Here is a 20,148-nt window from a genome sequence, read left to right on the forward strand (position 1 = left end):
TCCTGCAGCTTCCTGCGTGTGGGGAAGTGCAGCTCACCGTTTGGGCTGCTGGTGCAGGTGACAGCCATGGCTGCCTTGGCACCAGAGCCTGTCCTGCCAAAGCCTTGCCAAGGCTGGGACTCCCATGGACCCAAGGACAACTTCTCCTTCCATCTCAGCTATTTGCTTATTCCCTTGTTCAGTGCACTGCCTGAAGGACTTGAAACACCAGGGTGGATTTGGCAGGAGGCAGTGACCTTTCCAAGCAGGCACCTGGAGGGACTCCAGGGACAGAGAGAGCTGCTTCCAGAGTGGGAGCATCACTGGCACGAGGGCTGCAGCTGCTTGGGGGGCAGAGGGCTGGCTGCCCCCAGCCACAGCCCTAGGCACAGCTCCCTGGGACCATCACACCCATGTGCCCAGAATCTCTATGGCTCTGCCGTGCCCAGGCCCCCACGGCACAGGCAGGGACACGCGTGGGGCCAGCACCGTCAGCGCCGAGCCTGGAGACTCATCTGAAGGGGCCACAAACTCCCACGGGGAGGGGAGGAGGCGAAGAGGATCCGGCAGGCGGGGGCGAAGGTGCTTTAATGAGGCAGCATCCAGTGTGCTGAAGCACTGAAGGATTAAAGCCAGGAAGGGAGAGGAGCTTCCACGAACGCTCAGTCATTAGTGAAGCCCAAGGGTAGATGCAATTGTTTGCTGTTTTGCCTCCCTTTGATGACCCAGTTTTTCAATCTCGTCAGCACCAGGCTTGTGTTAATTTTTAAACATGCTTGGGTAACTGAGAGCATTAACTATTCATGATCTTATCTTCAAGAGCTGGCGGTGCTCTGACACCCAGCCAGGGCTCTGATGCACAGAACGGAGCAGGCAGAGCTGAACTCAGCCAGGGAAGGCAGGAGCTGGTTTTTCCTGAGTGGCTGGGTGCAGGGAGCACAGCAGAGGGTGGGGTTTCACCACGCTCCTGGGGAAATCGAGGCCTGTGGGGTCAGCATGGATTGGTGAGGCCATCCCCTGGCAATTGGAGGGGCCTGAAAATCCATAGGAGCACACAAAGAGCTGGGATCTGGGGAATGCTGTGGACACACTGTGGGTGTTTCAGCTCTGGTGCCCCAGGAAACCCCAGAGTTTATAGCAAGGAGGGCTCCACTCACACCTGCCCAGCCAGGTGCAGCCTGAGGCTGCAGCTGCCCCTGGTCACCAGGTCTGTGAGATGATGAATGCAGGAGGCCAGGGCCTGGAGGCAGGGGAAGGCAGCTCTTCAGCTCATGAGAAGCAGGGACATCTGCTCCCGGCCTGGCTTTGCTGTTGGGATGTTCCAGCACAGGTCTGATGGATGCAACAGGTCCCCAAGAGGGGCAGCAGATGCAGGTCACCAGGACACAGAGCTGGGAGGGGACCCAGGGCGAGGCAGCCTCTGTCCAGGCCGGGTGGTGCCCCCAGGAGCTGCATCTGGGGATGCTCTGGGACAATCTGGTCCTTAAGGAGAGGGCAGCCCTGAGCTGGAGGCTGCCAGTGCAGCAGCATTGCGTGTAGGGCAGCGCTCGTGGAGGCTCCCTTGGGTGCAAGCTTCACTTGCTAGCAAAAGCAGAGGATGAGGCAGCTCCAGGAGCTCAGACCAGCCTGGGGAAAGCTACACAGTGCTGAGAGCTGTGAGCAGGTGAAATGGTGAAGCACAGAGAACAGAGCAGAGAGCAAAGGTGGTCAGCTGTCAGAACACAAACCAGCATGGGAGCAGTGATGGCAGCAGGGTACATCACTGCAAGGGGCTCGGTGGGGGGGAGGGTAGCAGGGACACAGGGGCATGATCTTACCAACTCACCCTGACAGTCTGCTGCCAGGAAGAAAATCTCTTTGGTACTTCAAAGGATCTGAACAGCAAGAGAAGAGAGCTGGGGGCACAGAGGATGTCGAGTCTCCAAGCCCGGAGGCAGCAGCACCGCGGGAGAAGCACCCAGACACCCTCAGGAGTGGCACAGGGTGGAAAACTGGAGCAAGAACCACAGAAGAGAGAATGGCAGGGACCTTGGGGGGTCACCTTGGCCAACCCTCTGCTCAAGCAGGGGCATGTGGAGCCAGCTGCCCAGGAACACATCCAGGTGGCAAAGTTCACTGGCTTAGCTCTTCCCCCTGCGAAAGTGAAGCGTCTCAGAACAAAAGCGAATGATTTGAGGTGCAAGCTCCCAGCCCCAGAGGATGCTCAGTGTCTATAGCAGTTTATTGAAGGTATATTACAATAGACAAACATATATTACACATGCTATACAAAATATACATTCTTAGGTGGAAAAAAAATATAAATAGACACCAGGAAATAGCAAGAGGGAAGAGCAGCAGCTCTGCTCAGGCTGCCTCCTGGCCCCCCAGCTCCTGCCTGCTAGCACTTTGGCATTGACTGAAGAAACCTGTTTGTGATCACTGGAAACCCAATGGCCACTGTCCTGTCTGCACTGCTGGAGGAGAGGGGGATAGGGGAGAGCTGGGTTTTGCTGCAGGTCTGCCTAGGAGGCTTTTCCCAGGCTGAGCACAGCTATTCACAGCCAGCTCTCAGGCTCTGAAGGATGCAAATGTCCCAGCTCCCAGCAGCAGCACTGGCAGACCAACGCCTCACTGAAATCCTAAGGTGGCTTCAAGAGCACTTGGGTTTGTTCTGGTGCAGACCCCACTGAGTTTAAGGCTTTGGTCCTGTGCCTGAGGTACAGCTATGGCCAGGACACCCCCAGCTCTCCTGTGACCTGTATGAGCTCAGCTCTGTAGGAGAGAGGGAGGAAAGGAAGAGCAAGAGGCCTTTGCCAGACAGGGCAGCAGGAGTGGGAAATGGTAGCTCTGCCCATGCTGAGCAGCTCTGCCACAGCAGCTAGGGTGAGGATCTGGAAAAGCAGCAGCAGCAGCACAAGAGGACAAGGCTTTTCTGCTGCTCTGGTCTCATGATATGACCTTTCTCATCTGGATCTGAACTGACAGTACTGGGTTTCTGCAACAGAGACAACTCTGGATTGAAAATAAGCACCATGTCTTAAATGCTGCCTGGAAAGGAAAAGCCTGGGGGAAATAAAGCCACAAAGGAATGAGCTTAAAGGTCTTTTTTGCTTTGTGGCATGTATGTTACTAAAACATTTCACATGACAGAGCCCCACAGAGTTTAACACACCTGTGCTCCTACTCTACCCAAAGGTCAGGGACAAGTGGATCCTCTTCTTACTAAAGCTGCTGGCTATCAAAGCAACCACAGCTGCCAGGAGAGCATGGTAAGAGCCCTTGGTATTTGCTCATTTGCAGACATCTGACTGTTACTCATGCCCAAAAGAGCTGTGGGAACATAATTATTCCCAGTGTTCCCTCACTCATCTGCTCAAAGAATCCACAGCCTCCAGAGCTGAACTGTGATTTTGCACAACTGCATCTGCTCCCTCAGTCACACCCCCTTCTCTCCAGGAACAGGGCACTGGGAGCCTTGCATACCTCTCCTGGGCTGGTCCAAAGGGCTTCCCTGGCAGCTGTTTCCATTTTAGAGCATACCCTAAGGCTTGGCAGAAACACAGCCACGACTGGGAAGGAAGGAAGCCCTTGGCTCTTCAGATGTGAGCACACAGCAAGAGGCTGAGGAGCTCTAGAGCTCAGCACAACATAGTGCTCAAAAGCCACCACTGAGGAGTCTTTAACCCCTTTGCATTTGTCCCAGAAGAAAGAACTTTCCAGGAGGTCTTTACCATGCTCTTCCTCCTCACTTTGTCAGGCATATCCCACCACAACCAGGAGTTTGAGCTTCCTGTCTCAGTCAGCACTGGATTTTCTGCACTCAGTGGCTGAAGCTATGGCTTCACTTCTCACCTGTCAAACATTTAAGCACTCTGGCCACCCTGAGGTCTGGGGAACTACCAGAGAGTTCAAGAGGGCAACAGTTTTGCCTGATACTCCCCAGCAGGAAGGACACAACACAAGTGTTCTAAACTACACATGCCTCTTGGCTGTGCAGAGGGAACAACACCCACAGCAGAGTTCACTAAGGAGCTGCTAAATGCTCTCCCAATTTATCCACTGCTCCTCATCACAACATCCTTCTTTAAAGTTCACTTCACTGTCAGCTGGCAAGAAAAAAACCCCAGATGGAGACCTCTCTGCAACAGACACTTCTGAAACAAACCACTCAAATCTCATCTCACAGCTCTTTGACCAGAAGGAATCATTTTGAGCACTGCTCTTTGCCAGGCCTTTCAGGAGGTCGGATGCTGCAGCTGGAGCAGAGGTGAAGGCCACTGTTAAGGTGGGGTCTGGTGGGCTTTGTGCTCTGCTAGACAAGGCAGGTGTCCAGCAGAGAGGTGTAAGGACTCTCCCAACACTCCAACAGGAGTCTGTCCTGAACACTTGGGGTTCTGTCATATAGTTTCATAGTTTCATTCAGGGTTGGAAGGGACCACAAGGATCATCTAGTTCCAACCCCCCTGCCATGGGCAGGGACACCCCACACTAGATCAGGCTGGACAGAGCCTCATCCAGCCTGGGCTTAAACACCTCCAGGGACAGGGCCCCAACCACCTCCCTGGACAACACATTCCAGGGCTTCACCACTCTCATGGGGAAGAACTTCCTCCTCACCTCCAGCCTGAATCCCCCCACCTCCAGCTTCATTCCATTCCCCCTAGTCCTATCACTACCTGAGATCCTGAGCAGTCCTTCCCCAGCCTTCCTGTAGCCCCCTGCAGATCCTGGAAGGCCACAATGAGGTCACCTCGGAGCCTTCTCTTCTGCAGACTGAACAGCCCCAACTCCTTCAGTCTGTGCTCATAGGAGAGGTGCTCCAGCCCTCTGATCATCCTTGTGGCCCTTCTCTGGACACGTTCCAGCACCTCCACATCCCTCTTGTAATAGGGGCTCCAGAACTGGACACAGTACTCCAGGTGGGGTCTCACCAGGGCTGAGTAGAGGGGGAGGATCACCTCCCTCGACCTGCTGGCCACACTTCTCCTGATGCAGCCCAGGATCTGATTGGCTTTGCGGGCTGCAAGTGCACATTGAGAGCTCATGTTGAGCTTCTCCTCCCCCAGCACCCCCAAGTCTCTCTCCTCAGGATGAAATGGATCACCTTGCAGTCAGGTTAATGCACCTGGAGTTGGTTTTTAACCCATGAAATTCAGCAATGTCACAGTTTCACCACCTACCTACAGCAAACTCACTTCTTTCCAACACAAAGGCAGCTCCATCCCTTCAGAAGCAACTTTCCAGGCCCACCCAAACCCCCCCCCCCCCTATGGCTTGATATGCAGCTGTCAAGACTACAACAGTGTGATACATACTTTGGCATAATAAAAAATATATTTACATTACAGCCAACACATTTAAATGCTTGGTGTATACAAAATATTTATAAATGCTAATTTATTTACAACTTGAGTTCAATCATTCAGAGGAGAGAACAAGCCCCAGAGTGAGCCTGGTAACCGATGCCTGCCCAAGCCCCTAAGGAACACAAAGCTGGCCAAGAGCTTCACGCTCACAACCACTGGGGAATTCCATGAGGAGGGCCCTGGACACTTGCTTCCCAGCAGCCAGTGCAGTGTGACAGAGCTGTGCATCCTGGAGGGATTCCCAAAGCATGCAACAGCACAAAGGCTGCTTCCAGCATCAGAGAATCAGTGGGTCAGTGCTGCTCTCACAGGCAGCACTAATCATCCGTGTGTTGTTCCCTGCTGCTCACTCCCACCTGTCACCACAAGGGGTAATGGATGTAAGCTGCAGCACAGGAGGTTCCACCTCAACATGAGGAGGAATTTCTTCACTGTGAGGGGCACAGAGCACTGGAGCAGGCTGCCCAGAGAGGTTGTGGAGTCTCCTGCTCTGGAGACTTTCCAGCCCCATCTGGATGTGTTCCTGTGTGACCTGTGCTGGATTCTATGCTCCTGCTCTGGCAGGGGGGGTTGGACTTGATGATCTTCAAAGGTCTCTTCCAACCCCAACATCCTATGAACACGGAAGTGCAAGGAGGGCAGGTGCCTCCTCCTCCTGGAGAGCCCAGCTCTGCTGAACGGGGCTGGGCCTGCAGACACAGGGACACGAGGGGAGGGTCTTTGGCCTTGGGCTAAGTCCTGAGGTAGCAAATACAAGTCAGTGGAGAGGGATTGGATGGGAGGCTTCACTAAGTGTCTTACGTGGTGTCACTGTGGTCATGGACGCTCCGTGCCCTGCTGAAGTCCAGGTGATGCTCCCGGGGCCTGGGGCAGGGCCGGGGGGACGCAGCCGGCTCCCGGTCGCCCTCCGCCAGCCCCTCGCCGCGCAGCGCTCGGGGGGGCTCCCGCGCTGCCTGCTGGTGCAGGAAGTGAGAGTGAGAGAGAGCCAGGTCCTTGTTCACTCCCCACAGAGGCAGCTGAAAGGGTTCTGAGGAAGACAATACAGAAGGTGGACAGGAGTCAGTCGATGGTAAAGACAGCCAAAGCTTTCTGAGCGGCGTGACTCAGCCCTGAGAGCCTCTGAGGCTGCTGCTCTGGTTTTGGTTTTATTTTACTGGGTTTTCTCCCAGGAACAACTCAGGTCCAGAGTGAATTCTTGAAAGCCTGCCTGGAAGAAAGTCAAGGTAAACACAAGCAATTTACCCCCCCAAAAAAAGAGAAACCCAGCAAAACTTCTGGAGCCCTTTACTCAGGCCGGCTCTAACAGGAGGGCTGCTTGATTTCTCTTACATGAAGATTTAACTCTTGGCCCATAGAGGGCCTTGAGGTACATGGCAGAGACTCACCCACGTTCCACAAGCTACAGATGAGCTGCAGATGAGTAACTACCCCCTTTTTAACACCACTCTGCAACTCTTGGGCACTGGATGAAAGCTGAGAACCAGTTCTGAGAAGAGGTGGGGTACAAACAGTGAGCTACTCCACAAGCTGTGCTCACTTGAAGGATTGGCTGAGTGTGAATAGTGAAGGGAGCACAAAGCTGACCAGGGGAATGAGGCCTCTCAGCACGAGGAGTTACCAGGGAACACAAGGCAACCAATAAGGAAAAGGAGCCACTCACCATTCACCTGCTGGGAGGAGATTTTCTTCTCACTGATTTTGTCATGGTTGGTGAGGAAGACAGACATGTCCCTGTCTGCCAAGAGATTGTCAAGAGCACTGCTTTCATGCTGGGCACGTGCTGGGTACATTTCCTTTGGCACCTGCACCATGAGATTAGGGAGAGCTGGATCCAGGGGGTCCTCTTCTGTGATGTAGGCATACGGACAGTACTCTCGTGTCCTGGAGTAGATGTTGGCATTGTCATAGCAGTCTGAGCAGATCACCAACGGTGCTGCACCACCTGAGAAACAATGGGAAAGCAAAGTACTCTCAAAAGAGTGCCTTGGTACCAGACTGGCACCCTGTGTGCCAACACACCTCAGACCAGACCACGGGGTCATTATGATGAGCTGCTTCTCATTTCCTTCCTCTACAGACTCTCTGCAGCAGGACCACAGCCCAGAGGGAGGGGACCATGATCAGATGGGGAAAATGTACACCAAAGGATCTCCTGGGCAAACCAGCCTCTGTCAGGGTTGGGAGGCTCCTCAGCATTTGGGAGGTGAAAAAAAATCCTCTCTCTGTAGACTCATTGTCACAAACATCCTGAGAAGTTTCCCTACCTCGTTTGGGCATAGCTCAGACCCTTTGCTTCTGACTGCAGCAGGCAGGCTGCACGTCTGGCAGAGGCAGGAGGCTTATGCCAAGGACAAAAGTCACCTTCCAAGAGAATTTAGTTTCCATCTCCTTTGCCTGGACTCTTGAGATGACAAAGGAAAGAAACAGCAGAGAAATCTACCTTGACATTTAACCTTGGAACTCTCTAATGGCATCACCACCTTGCTGCACAGATCACAGGCTCTGAATCAAAGAGCCTCCGGAGGGACCTGCACTGCCCTGGCACCTGAAGGACAGCAGTCAAGACACTTACACACAAAGGCACTTGTGGAGAATGTGAGCCCAGATGCTGCTGGACCAAAGGTGAAATGAAGCACAGGGAATGCAGAAGCCTTGATAGCAGAATAGAAACAAGCACTCCAGGAAGACCAGGAGAGGCCTCAAACTCAAAAGGATCAATGGAAAATTTCAGATCAACCTGAATTCATCCCTAGGAAAAGTCACCTTTAATGTTGCCTTGCAGCACTGTGCTGCACTCTGCAGGACTGCTGCCAGCTCTGGGGATGGGACTGAGCACCAGCATCTGCTGGAGCACCAGCAGAACACGTGAGGGCTTTGCTTACCATCTGTGCCTTTATGCACGTAGCTGCCGGCTGGAGGCATGAGCTGCTGATGGCTGCCTGCCTCCGAGGTGCTGTAGCCTTCCTGAGGCTCTGACAGAGTTCCCTGGGAGGACAGATAGCTGGGAATGTCTGCAGGCAGGTTCATCTCCTCTGCAAGGCAGAATTAACAAGTGTGAAGACGATGCACAGGAACAAAGACCCCCATCACCTAGAATCTCAGCCCACATGCAGTTAGCTTTTTTTTCTCCCCCCCCTCCCTCAGCCATTAAAATAAATCCCTGCAGCAGGTTCAGCTCCAGCAGAGCCAGAAAGGCTATTTACAGACATTCTTCCAGCTCCTCAAAATATCTCTGAGTTTACTCAACATTTATTTTCCAAACTTTACTATTCCCCTTTAAACACAGAACAAACCTAGTCTGTAAGGAATTAAAACAAAGCAAAACACAAAACCCACACCAAACACACTTCTGACAACCCAAACCCCCTCTAAACTGAAGGAATTTGAGCAAATGAAGGGATTTGAGCAAATCCCTGCAGAGCTTTCAGAAGGCAGTAACCAGGCCTTCAGCCTGTAATGAAGCCAGCAAGTTCACTGCTCTTAACAGGTGTTTGGGATTGAAACCAGAGCTGAGGAGTGCTGCTGCTGCACCTCACCTGTGTTAGTGATGCTGTAATCCTCACTCTTCCTTCTCATGTGGTAGATGACAATAACCCACACCAGGGAGGTGCCCACCACGCAGCACACCACCACGATAATCACGATGCCCACCGTGGTCCAACCGTCCTCCTCGTGGGCAATGCCGCCCTGGGCAGAATCACAGTTGGGGGAAGCCAGGACATTGAGGTAAATGTGGCCCCTCTCAGTGCCCAGCGTGTTGGACATGATGCAAGTGTACTTCCCAGCGTCCTCCAGCCCAGCATCCACGATGATCAGCAGCTGGTTTGCCGCAGCAAAGAAATGCCTCTCGGTGACAGCCAGAGGGCCGTCGTCCTTCGTCCAGTTGAGGCGAGGGGCAGGGCTGCCACCAGCGATGCACTGCAGCACTGCAGTCTCCCCTCGGGTTACTGTCCTGTCCTCCAGGGGCCTCACAAAAGAAGGAGTTTCTGTGACAGTAGGGAAAACAAAACCAACCAAAACACAGACCTTAAGATGGATATAGAATCACAGAATCAGTAAGGTTGGAAAAGACCTCAGAGATCAGCAAGTCCAAGCTGGCACCCCACACCTCCTGACTACTAAACCACGGCACCAAGTGCCACATCCATTCCCCTCTTGAACACCTCCAGGGATGGGGACTCCACCACCTCCCTGGGCAGCACATTCCAATGGCTAACTCCTCTCTGGGAAGAACTTTCTCCTCACCTCCAGCCTAAACCTCCCCTGGCACAGCTTGAGACTGTGTCCTCTTGTTCTGCTGCTGCTTGCCTGGGAGAAGAGACCAGCCCCCACCTGGCTACAACCTCCCTTCAGGTGGTTGTAGAGAGCAATGAGGTCTCCTCTGAGCCTCCTCTTCTCCAGGCTAAACAACCCCAGCTCCCTCAGCCTCTCCTCATAGGGCTTGTGCTTGAGGCCTCTCCCCAGCCTCATTGCCCTTCTCTGGAGGGCAATACAAACTATAGCACCACCTTAACATGAGGAACTTCTTCACTTGGAGGGGCACAGAGCCCTGGAGCAGGCTGCCCAGAGAGGTTGTGGAGTCTCCTTCTCTGGAGGCTTTCAAGACCCAACTGGATATGTTCCTGTGCAACCTGTGCTGGATTTTATGGTCCTGTTCTGGCAGGGGGGTTGGACTTGGTGATCTTTGAAGGTCCCTTCCAACTCCTAACATCCTGTGATACTATGAACTGCACTGAGCAGCACCAGTGGCTGCTCCCTAATAGTTAAAAATCTCATCTTACATAACCTGAGCCTAAACTTGAGCAAGGAAACCCAGATTTGGGGCATTCTGTGAGTTCAGCTCTTCTGTGGATCACTGCAGCAAGTGCAGGTAGGGCAAACAGCCTCCAAATCAGGCCAGACAAAGTCTGCTTCTTGCACTTCAATGACCATGATATTAAGTCAGCATCATCAGCAAACACTGCACTCTATCAGGAAGTGTCCTTCCATTATCACTCAGCACAGTTCACGCTACCTTAGTGACTGGTTTTGCTCTGAGGCTACCCAAGTTCTGCTTAGTCCACACTGCTGGAGTGAGGCAATGCCTCATTCCCCTCCTGGTCACACTAACTTTCCATGTCAGCACAGACACTCAGCTTCTGAAGCTCCACTGTTCAAACACCGTGTCAGATGCTGCTCTTGGTGCTTTCACTTCATTCTTCATCGCTCCAGCTTGCTCCTTACAGCTAAACCCCGGAGCCACACCCCTGCTAGGGTTGGAAGGGACCTCAAGGAGAGTCCAGTTCCAACCCCCCTGCCATGGGCAGGGACACCTCACACTACAGCAGGTTGCTCAGAGCCACATCCAGCCTGGCCTGCAGGGATGGGGCTTGTACCACCTCCAGGCTAGCACAGCACTCACCCAGCACAGTCAGTGTGGCATTTGCTGACAGCCCCCCTGCAGTGTTCTGTGCCATGCAGCTGTAGATGCCCATGTCTTCTATTTTGACATTTGCAATGAAGAACACATCATCCTCAGGCATGACATGCATCCTCCTCTCCCTGGCAGCAGGGAAGTCTGTGCCACCATCTTTCTGCCAGGAGATCTGGGGTGTGGGGTGGCCCTCTGCAGCACACTCCAGCCGGGCCATGGCCCCCGTGCGGATGGTGAGGTCCATGGGGGTTTTCAGGAAAGATGGTAGCTCTGGATCAAAGGAGACAGTTTCAGTGTTTTCAGCATGAGGGAAGCAGCAGCAAAAGCTCCACAGCACAGAAAGCATCTGGAAACAAATCAATCTGAGCCACACATGCAGTTTTCCCCAGGAGAAAGGGGCAAGTTCTCCTCGGCTGCACAAATTGTCAGCAGTCATCAACCAGGAGCCTGTCCTCCAGACTTAAATAGGCTTTAGGCTTTCTACAGGATTCACTGAAGATGATCTGAAGGACAACATTTCTCATGGGAAAAAGGCTGGGAAAAGTTTCAGACTTCCTCATAAGCCCTCATAAGCCACACTTTCCTTCCTGGCAGCAGGGAAGGTGAGCATCCAGCTCCTCACCTCAAGCCTGCACCACCTGCTCTGGACAAGGGAGAGCAACACAGGCAGCTCTGCTCTCTGATGCTGCAGGCACCAGTGGCCTACTGACTGATGTGAACATTCACATGCTCCCCCTCCCCTCAACCAAAATTAGTAACACAAAGGACCTTGCAAGTCAATGTTTGGCCTTTGTTTCCAGCTGATTCGGTCGTTTTTAGCTGGCTCTTTCCTAGCTCTACAGGCACACGGGCAAGGTGCCTGGTGCTGAAGAGACAGCAGAGGGAGCTTTTAGTTTAAGAGACTTCTACCTCCGTGCAACTGCAGCAGCTGACCGGGTTAGAAAGGCAGCATGGAAGATTCCTGCCCCTTTTGAAATGGGAACAGCAGGCTTTTCACCGACAAAAAGAATCACTTCTGCTTTCTCACTAGATGTTTGATACTTCCAAATAGCAGTGAGGCTGTCTTTGGGCCAGCTCTGGTAAAAAACAGACTAGCAGCCATTTAAATAAAGCTCTGGGTTCCAAGTGCTTCTCCTTTGTTACCATTACTGCTTACCATTGACAGTTAGCTTGGCTTTGTTGGAGTAGTTGGAGCCGAAGTGATTGGTGACAATGCACTGATACTTCCCTTCATCAGTGAAATTCACATTGGAAAGGTGCAGGACTGTGGTGTACTCAACCACCTCACCACCTTGCTGCTGGTACCTGGCAAAGTTCTCCACCTCTGCATCATACAACACTTCACTGTCCTTACGCCAGGCTGTGGACATGGGGGAGTCGCTGCTGCTGACGGCAGTGCAGGTCAGAGTCACGTTCATGCCTCGCAGGGCAACTGTGGTCTCAGGGTGCACTCTGATCTGGGGCTTGGGGAAGTTGTCTGAAAAGCAAAGCACACAGATCAGTTACTTGCCTCTCCTTCTTGCAGTTAATATTGCAAGAAAGCTCGTTCCAAAGACCATCTAAGCAGAGAGCTGGGAAGAGAGGTCCTGCCTGAGGTGCAAGCATTCAGCTGTTTCCTGCTAGAAATGAGATGGGCCATTGGAATGGGCTGCCCAGGGGGTGGTGGAGTCACTGTCACTGGAGGTGTTTAAGAGGAGACTAGATGAGGCACTTGGTGCCATGGTTTAGTTGATTAGATGGTGTTGGCTGATGGGTTGGACTTGATGATCTCAAAGGTCTCTTTCAACCTGCTTAATTCTAATTCTAAATGAAGCTGTGAAAGAGGATTAGAACCACAGGCAGACAGAGTGGAAACAGTGGAGAAGTGCAGTGTGAGCAGTGCCCTGCACCCTGTACCACTGCCTGGAACTGGCTACATTTAGGTTGCACCAAAGCCATGCTCAGCTGAAGAGCCTGAAGAGTGTTTCATGAAGGACTGAGACTCGCTTTCAGGTAGTTCAGATAGCCTGAAAAGCTTCTAAGTTCTACAAACACAAAGCAGAGTGAGGTGCCAGCTTGCCCTCTCTCATCCCACTGGATAAGTTCTTTCAGTACCAATTATTTCAGCAGAGACACTCACAGGCACACACAGCATCAGTGTCAGGCACCATGGAGGTGACAGAGGAATGGACAAGTGGGTGCTTGCTCCTACATGAAGATTATTGTGGCCTTTACCAAGAGAATGAAAGGATTGTCTACACACCAGCAATGCTCAGATTGCTCACCCCAAAAATGGAACACCCAGGCCTGTGCCAGGCCTGCCACAGGCTTCACACATGACTCTGGGCAGAGTCTCTCTTCTCCATCTCACAGTTTGGTTCACAAAAATAAACAGGCTTATGTCTGTGGTGGCAAAGATCAGATAGGTATTACAGGTAGGGAACACCAGAAAATCATGGAATCATAGAATCAACCAGGTTGGAAAAGACCTCCCAGCTCATCAAGTCCAACCTAGTACCCAATATCTAACACCTCCTGACAACTAAACAATGGTTTCAAGTGCCATGTCCAATCCTTTTTTGAACACCTCCAGGGATGGGGACTCCACCACCTCCCTGGGCAGCACATTCCAACGGCTAACAACTCTCTGGGAAGAACTTTCTTCTCACCTCCAACCTAAACACCACCTAGCACAGCTTGAGACTTTGTCCTCTTGTTCTGGCACTGCTTGCCTAGGAGAAGAGACCAACCCCTACCTGGCTACAGTCTCCCTTCAGGAAGTTGTAGACAGCAAGAAGGTCTCCCCTGAGCCTCCTCTTCTGCAGGCTAAGCAACCCCAGCTCCCTCAGCCTCTCCTCACAGGGCTCCAGACCCCTCCTCAGCCTCATTGCCCTTCTCTGGACATGTTAATGTGTCTCAATGTCCTTCTTACATTGAGGAGCCCAGAATTGGATATGGTACTCAAAATGTGGCAGAGTATCAACTCCTCTACTCTTACTGGTATGGACAAGAACCAGAAAGGAAGTGTCCAACATCTCTTCCAAAGCTGAAGGCGTTCACCAGCAGAGAGAATGGAAGCAAACTCAGTTTTAAATAGTGACCTAAATGAAAATCAATGCAGTCTCCTTGAACCACTGCCTCAGGTTAGCTTCAGCGCTCAGACACAAGAGAACAAAGAGAAAGAGCCTGAAATCCCAAGCTCCAGAGCAGAGCCAGTGACGTGCACGGGTGCCAAGACCGAGCACCACAGCCTGATCTCGGAGAGGTACCCAGCAGAGATTTGTGCCCCCAAATTTGGGCTTTTTTGATATCCAAAAGCCATTTAAAAAGAATATATATAAAAATACAAACCACAGACAAAGTCATCAGGGTCCACACTGAGAAGGTTTTGTCCTGCTAACCACTCAGGATGAGCGCAGCTGACGTTCACTGTCGCCTGCTGGAACCGGCTGGCGGTGAGCCACTGCGGCAGCCACTTCAGCTGGCAATCACAAAGCAAGCTGCTGGTGTTCAAAACTCTGCACAGAACCCAAAGATCAAAAAGGGGTGATTAAAAGTTTTGTGCCTTTCCCATTCCCACCCTGTGATTTCCAGGCAGCAAAACAAAGCCCAGACATGGAGACCCACAATATTCTTCTTCTTGTTCTTTTGTTTAGCGCCTCTGGGGTTATTCATTCTAAAATGTCAGAAACAACCAGAAGAGCCTCTCCTCTGTGGCAGCTTTAGAGCCTGACATTTCCTACTTGCATTTCTTCTTCATTCTGAAGGAAATAACCTTGGCTTTTCAATTGCTGAAATCAATATTAAACCTTTTTTTTGGGGGGTTGGGTTTTTTTTTGGACCCCTCGTTCAAGGCACTCCAAAAGAGCCCTGGCAAAGCAGCTCTGTGTCTTCAGACAAAGCACACCTGCTGTTGCAAATGGGAGCCTCAACACTCCTCCTGATGGCAGCCAATTAATATTTCAGGATTGATGTGCATGTCTTTCATACAGGTACCTAATGCAGGTTGCCTTTGTGGAGCAGAGAAACAACTGCAACCAAACATGGGGCGCTTTCCTCCCCGCCACGTGCTCTCCAGGTCTCCTCCCTGTCAGGCAGGAGCATGGCTGACTGGAGAAAGTCCAACGGTTTCACAGGCTCACAGATGTTAGGGCTTGGAGGGACCTCAAAAGATCACCCAGTCCAACCCCCCACTGCCAGAGCAGGGCCTCCTTGAGAAGGTCACTGATCTGCCACCAGTGAATCCAGCAGTGGGGAGGAGAGGCAAGCCAAGCGAGGCTTTGCCCTGCTCTTTGCCCACACGTACCAACCATCCCTCAGTTTTAAGAGGCATCAGAGGAAGCAAGGAAAGCCTTGTCCTTAACACCAAAAATACCTCCTCAAACTGGCAGAACTCACAGACTAAGCCCATCTGGCTAAGAGTAACTAATTGACTAACAGTTTTAAAAGAGATTACATGAGATTCAGAGACTTTATCTCAGAGATGCCAGCCTTACAGCAGGATTAGGCTTGGGTGTGAAGGTCACTTCACATTAGAATGTCTGAAGATCACAAGAGCCTCCAGTAGCTTAAGCATCTGCTGAGCAAGTCAGAACTGTTGTCTTGCTGTGAATTTTAAAGCCTTTCCTTAGCCCCCTCTCCCCCTCCAAAAACCAAGGGAGGACAAAATGTAGGGTTGGCAGACCCTTCTGAGACATTCCTGGCAAGTCCTCCCTCTTGTTCAGTCCACAAGCAGCAAGATTTGCTTGCTGCAGAATCACAATATATGAAAAACTGAATGGTTCCACACTGCAGGAGAAAAACATTTTCTCCTGATCACAACCAAGGAGATGGAGATTTTAATCAAACCTTAAACCCAAGCACACTGCTACCAACTCTGTGCAGATTATTTACCAGCACTGCTTTAAGTATTTAGAGACCAAAGCAGACTATAGTCAGAGTCAGCCAACCCTCCAGTGGCTGAAGGGTTCTTTACAAGGCAGGACTGGTAGAGAATCCATAAATGAACTTACAGCTCCTTCAGCTGAGCCTGAGCAAATGCATTCTCTTGGATGGACATTACTGCATTGTTGCTTAAATCTCTGTAAGATAAGCAAAGAGAACAACAATGGGTCAGGATGATTTTGTGGGCTACCTTCAGTTATACTCTTGAAGATCTGACAGAGAATGCAGGGCTGAAATCATTAGAAGTTCTGCAAAGTACTTACAGATGTTCAAGTCCTTCCAGGCCAGAGAATGCTTTTTTGGTAATTGACTTAATCTGGTTTCCTTGCAAGATTCTGAAAGATAAAGCACCCCCCCCAAACCAGAGACCAGTTAATGTGTTCACAAATAAGACCCCCAGGAAGCTCCATGTGATGGTTTACTGATGGTGTTCTCTGATCCCAGCTGAGCTCTAAGATCAAATACTACTTTTATTTTTAGCTTACAGACCCTCTTTCCCAAGAACAGGCTTTCCTTTTCACTCTTAACTTCCAGCCTGCACCCTCAGACCAAGCTGTTGGTCATAAGCAATGCCATAAGCACCCCTTCACAGGATGGAATTACAGAATCAATAAGGTTGGTAAAGACCTCAAAGATCAGCAAGTCCAACCTGCCACCCAACACCTCATGACTACCAAACCATGGCACCAAGTGCTATATCCAATCCCCTCTTGAACACCTCCAGGGATGGGGACTCCACCACCTCCCTGGGCAGCACATTCCAATGGCTAACAACTCTCTCGGTGAAGAACTTTCTCATCACCTCCAGCCTGAACCTCCCCCGGCACAGCTTGAGGCTGTGTCCTCTTGTTCTGGTGCTGCTTGCCTGGGAGAAGAGACCAACCCCCACCTGGCTACAACCTCCCTTCAGGGAGTTGGAAAGAGCAATCAGGTCTCCCCTGAGCCTCCTCTTCTCCAGGCTAAACAACCCCAGCTCCCTCAGCCTCTCCTCACAGGGCTGTGCTCCAGACCCCTCCCCAGCCTCGTTGCCCTTCTCTGGACACCTTCAAGTGTCTCAATGTCCTTCCTAACTGAGGGGCCCAGAACTGGACACAGGACTCAAGGTGTGGCCTAAGCAGTGCTGAGCACAGGGCACAATGACTTCCCTGCTCCTGCTGGCCACACTATTCCTAATGCAGGCCAGGATGCCATTGGCCTTCTTGGCCACCTGGGCACACTGCTGCCTCATGTTCAGGCAGCTGTCAATCAGCATCCCCAGGTCCCTTTCTGTTTGGCAGCTCTCAGCCACTCTGACCCCAGCCTGTAGCACTGCCTGGGGTTGTTGTGGCCAAAGTGCAGCCCCTGGCACTTGGACTTGTTGAATGCCATCCTGTTGGACTCTGCCCATCTTTCCAGCCTGTCAAGGTCCCTCTGCAGAGCCCTTCTACCCTCTAACAGACCAACCTCTGCTCCCAACTTGGTGTCATCTGCAAATTCACTGATCACTGACTCAATCCACTCATCCAGATCATCAATAAAGATATTGAATAGGATGGGGCTCCCCCCCCCCCCCGCCCCACTGGGGGACACCACTAGTCTCCTACAAGGAACATGGCACTGAATGAGGAGTGCAAAGCCTAGGTACTGAAAAGCTGCCAAATCAACAGTGGTCTCTATTTGATCAGAAATGCTTTAGTTGCTTTGGGCTTTTTGGTTTGTGGTTTGTTTTTAATAAGCAGCACAAGAAGTGAGCAGGACTGGGCTAGTCAACAAGAAATGCAGTCAAATACTGATGCTGAGCTCCTTCAGGTTGGTGTGGCAAGGTGACACAGATTCCACCCTCCTGAGCATGGAACCCAAGCTGCAGCACACAGCTGGAAACACACCCAGCACAGCTGCCAGCTAGGAAGGCTTTCTGTCTCTGGCCACCAATTTACAGTTACTTAGCATTTTGCACTCTCCCTCCCCTCTGTGTGCCTGGGAGGTGTTGTCATCAGTGGTCTGGGATACCTACAATTTATCCAGCCTGCTGAGTCCCACAAATGCTTCATTTGCATCTTCCATGGCCCAGGAGATCTCGTTGTTCCTCAAGTCCCTGCAAGAGAAGAGCTTTCTTACAAAGAAGCCTTTTAACAGCATCATGAGCACTACCAGTGGGGAGCAAGGGAGGAGAACCAACTGCTGTGCTGGCCAGCTCTGATGTTCTGACACAGGGTCACCTGGGAGGTCTCAAACCTTTTGTAACACTAAGCTTCTCAGAAGATGGATTTCCCATTCCAGAGGTGGAAAAAAAAAGAATTGTTGGAGATCAGTGCTGCAGAAAGAACCACAAACAAAGCCTGCAGTCCAGCCCCCTTGATGTGGTACTGAAGGAAAGACCCAGTCTGAGAGCACTTGTCATGTGCTGGGCTGTTCCCCAGGAGCTGGGAGAGGCTCCAGAGGCAAGCTGGTTCATGTAAGTGAATTAACCAACACACCACAGCATTCATCTTCCCGGGTAACAGGCTTATAACTGCATTAGCATATTAAGAGATTACACACAGGTTACAGTGTCAGGCTGCCAGGCACAAAGTGGTAGATTTTCAGAATGAAGTTGATATTCTGCTCCCAAATCTTGTTACCAGCTAATGGGATTTCTGACTGACCTCTGCACAGCACCTCGGCCCCTCACGCAGGAGGGCAGCCTGAACAGCAAAAGTAATACAGCAATATGGATCATGAGGGAGGAGGAGGAGGAGGAATTAATCCAGTGGCAGTTTTAGCTTGAAGGGCATGGATTGAGCCAGGAGTTTCTGTCAACACCACAGTTTCATCTCTTTTGCTCTCACGGGGCACGGAAGGCCCTGCAGAGGAAGGTTCAAAGCAAAGTGCTCCTGCACTGCACCTTCCCAGCACCACTGCTTCAGCTTGATGGAGCTTCCAAACAAGTTACCTGGCCCAGAGAGCCAGCTACATATACAGGCAACTGAATACATCATCTCATCTCTTGGACAATACCCTACTCAATTCAGTAGATCACTTGGAGCTGTGGGGTGTGAATCATAGAGGTCAGGAATCAACAAGTCCAAGCATCAACCCAGCACCACCACACGAACTAAACCCTGTCCCCAAGTGCCATGGCCACAGGTTTCTTGAACCCCTCTAGGGATGGTGAGTCCACCACCTCCCTGGGCAGCCTGTTCCAATGTCTGACCACTCTTTGAGTACAAAGATGTATTTCAGGCTGTTCTGTGTAGGCTGCCCAAGAAAACTGATTTATTTGTGAGAGAAACAATTCTGGGTACATTGCAAGGGAGTCACAGAATGGTTTGGGTTGGAAGAAGCCTCCAGAGGTCATCTAGTCCAATGGCTAGGAGTAAGTTCCAAACCAACATTCAGAGGCTTCTCAGTTTCCTGAGCAGAGAGGTGGAATTTTCTTCTCAAGACTTGAACCTCAGCATCTCCTTGGTGTTTGGTTTTTTTTCTTCCTTCACTATTTCTGTCTGTAAATTTAAATCCTTAATAAAAGCAGGCAAAGAGCTCATTGATTCCTCCCTCCTGTATGAGGAGTCAGTTCAGCTGGTCTTTAATTAGAAAGATGGTGGGAATAGGTTTGTGAGGAGACAAGCTTTAGGGGAAAGAATCCAGCCCTAGGGCTGTTGAGGAGGTGGTGTTAGGACAAAGGGAAAGGATGCTGAATGCTGCCCATGTAGTTTGGAACCTGTGTGTACAAAGGCAGCCATCCCTGCTTGGGCTTGATCTACTGAATTGAGTAGGTTATTGTCCTGCAAGAGACTGGAGGGACCAAGCTCCAGGACACTGCCAGTGGTAAAACATTATTTTTCTCTTTCTCCCACTTTGAAATATGCATGGAAGACACCAGGCAGCAGTCAGTTCCACAACGCATACACACACACTTTAAAGATTAGGACAAAAAGGATTCCATGATCCATGCATCACAAGCTCTTAACAGACACAGCCTGGGCATTTGCTCACATTTAAGTTTCTCCTCCTTTGAAATTGTTGGAGGCAAGGCACTCAACATGGATGTGATTTGGGTTTGAGTTGCTAATTCTTGTGACTTGAAACTTGTTGCTAGAATTATCTCCAGGGCTGCTTCAGAACTCTACTGCGAACGCTGGAGAGGTACTCATAGTGTTAGGGAGTAAATGTGATAACTTCAGTGCTGCTCTTAGATACACCTTTAGTTCTACCTGGCTCTTATTACCTTGAGGTTAATACACACTTTGAGTTGATTCTCATTAATAAAAGCCACACTGCAGAAGAGGGGCAGGAGCTGAACAGACACTGAAATATTGATGTCAGCCTGAGCACTGAAACAACCAGTGTACAAACAACAGCCGCCCTCATCCAACAGCAGCACAGGATCTCCTCTTGTTGGAATTATTTTTACACTCCACTACTCAGACCACTTAGGAAAATGAGTGAGCAGCCCCAAAGAAAAGCCCCTCATTGTGTGAGCCAGGAGCTGGCTCCTCATGCCTGGCTGGGCACGAATGCTTGGAG

The 20,148-nt window shown here is 51.1% G+C and overlaps 1 protein-coding gene across 1 annotated transcript in view; it reads right to left on the minus strand.

The window, feature by feature from the left end:
* Nucleotides 1-2,170: 2,170 nt before the first annotated feature.
* The window catches only part of LRIG2 (leucine rich repeats and immunoglobulin like domains 2), a 31,646-nt gene continuing 13,668 nt past the window's right edge, over nucleotides 2,171-20,148 (minus strand). The window contains exons 9-18 of the mRNA XM_068159552.1: nucleotides 17,657-17,737; nucleotides 15,927-15,998; nucleotides 15,732-15,800; nucleotides 14,071-14,237; nucleotides 11,897-12,217; nucleotides 10,729-11,010; nucleotides 8,864-9,313; nucleotides 8,210-8,359; nucleotides 6,988-7,269; nucleotides 2,171-6,354 (exon numbers count right to left, since the gene is read on the minus strand). Of these exons, the coding sequence (XP_068015653.1) occupies nucleotides 6,125-6,354; nucleotides 6,988-7,269; nucleotides 8,210-8,359; nucleotides 8,864-9,313; nucleotides 10,729-11,010; nucleotides 11,897-12,217; nucleotides 14,071-14,237; nucleotides 15,732-15,800; nucleotides 15,927-15,998; nucleotides 17,657-17,737 (2,104 nt within the window). The 3' untranslated portion in view covers nucleotides 2,171-6,124. The remainder of the gene's footprint in view (nucleotides 6,355-6,987; nucleotides 7,270-8,209; nucleotides 8,360-8,863; nucleotides 9,314-10,728; nucleotides 11,011-11,896; nucleotides 12,218-14,070; nucleotides 14,238-15,731; nucleotides 15,801-15,926; nucleotides 15,999-17,656; nucleotides 17,738-20,148) is intronic.

Source organism: Melanerpes formicivorus, unplaced genomic scaffold, assembly GCF_026170545.1.
Source record: "Melanerpes formicivorus ecotype bairdi unplaced genomic scaffold, bMelFor1.0.p_v2 SCAF_46, whole genome shotgun sequence".
Lineage (NCBI taxonomy): Eukaryota > Metazoa > Chordata > Aves > Piciformes > Picidae > Melanerpes > Melanerpes formicivorus.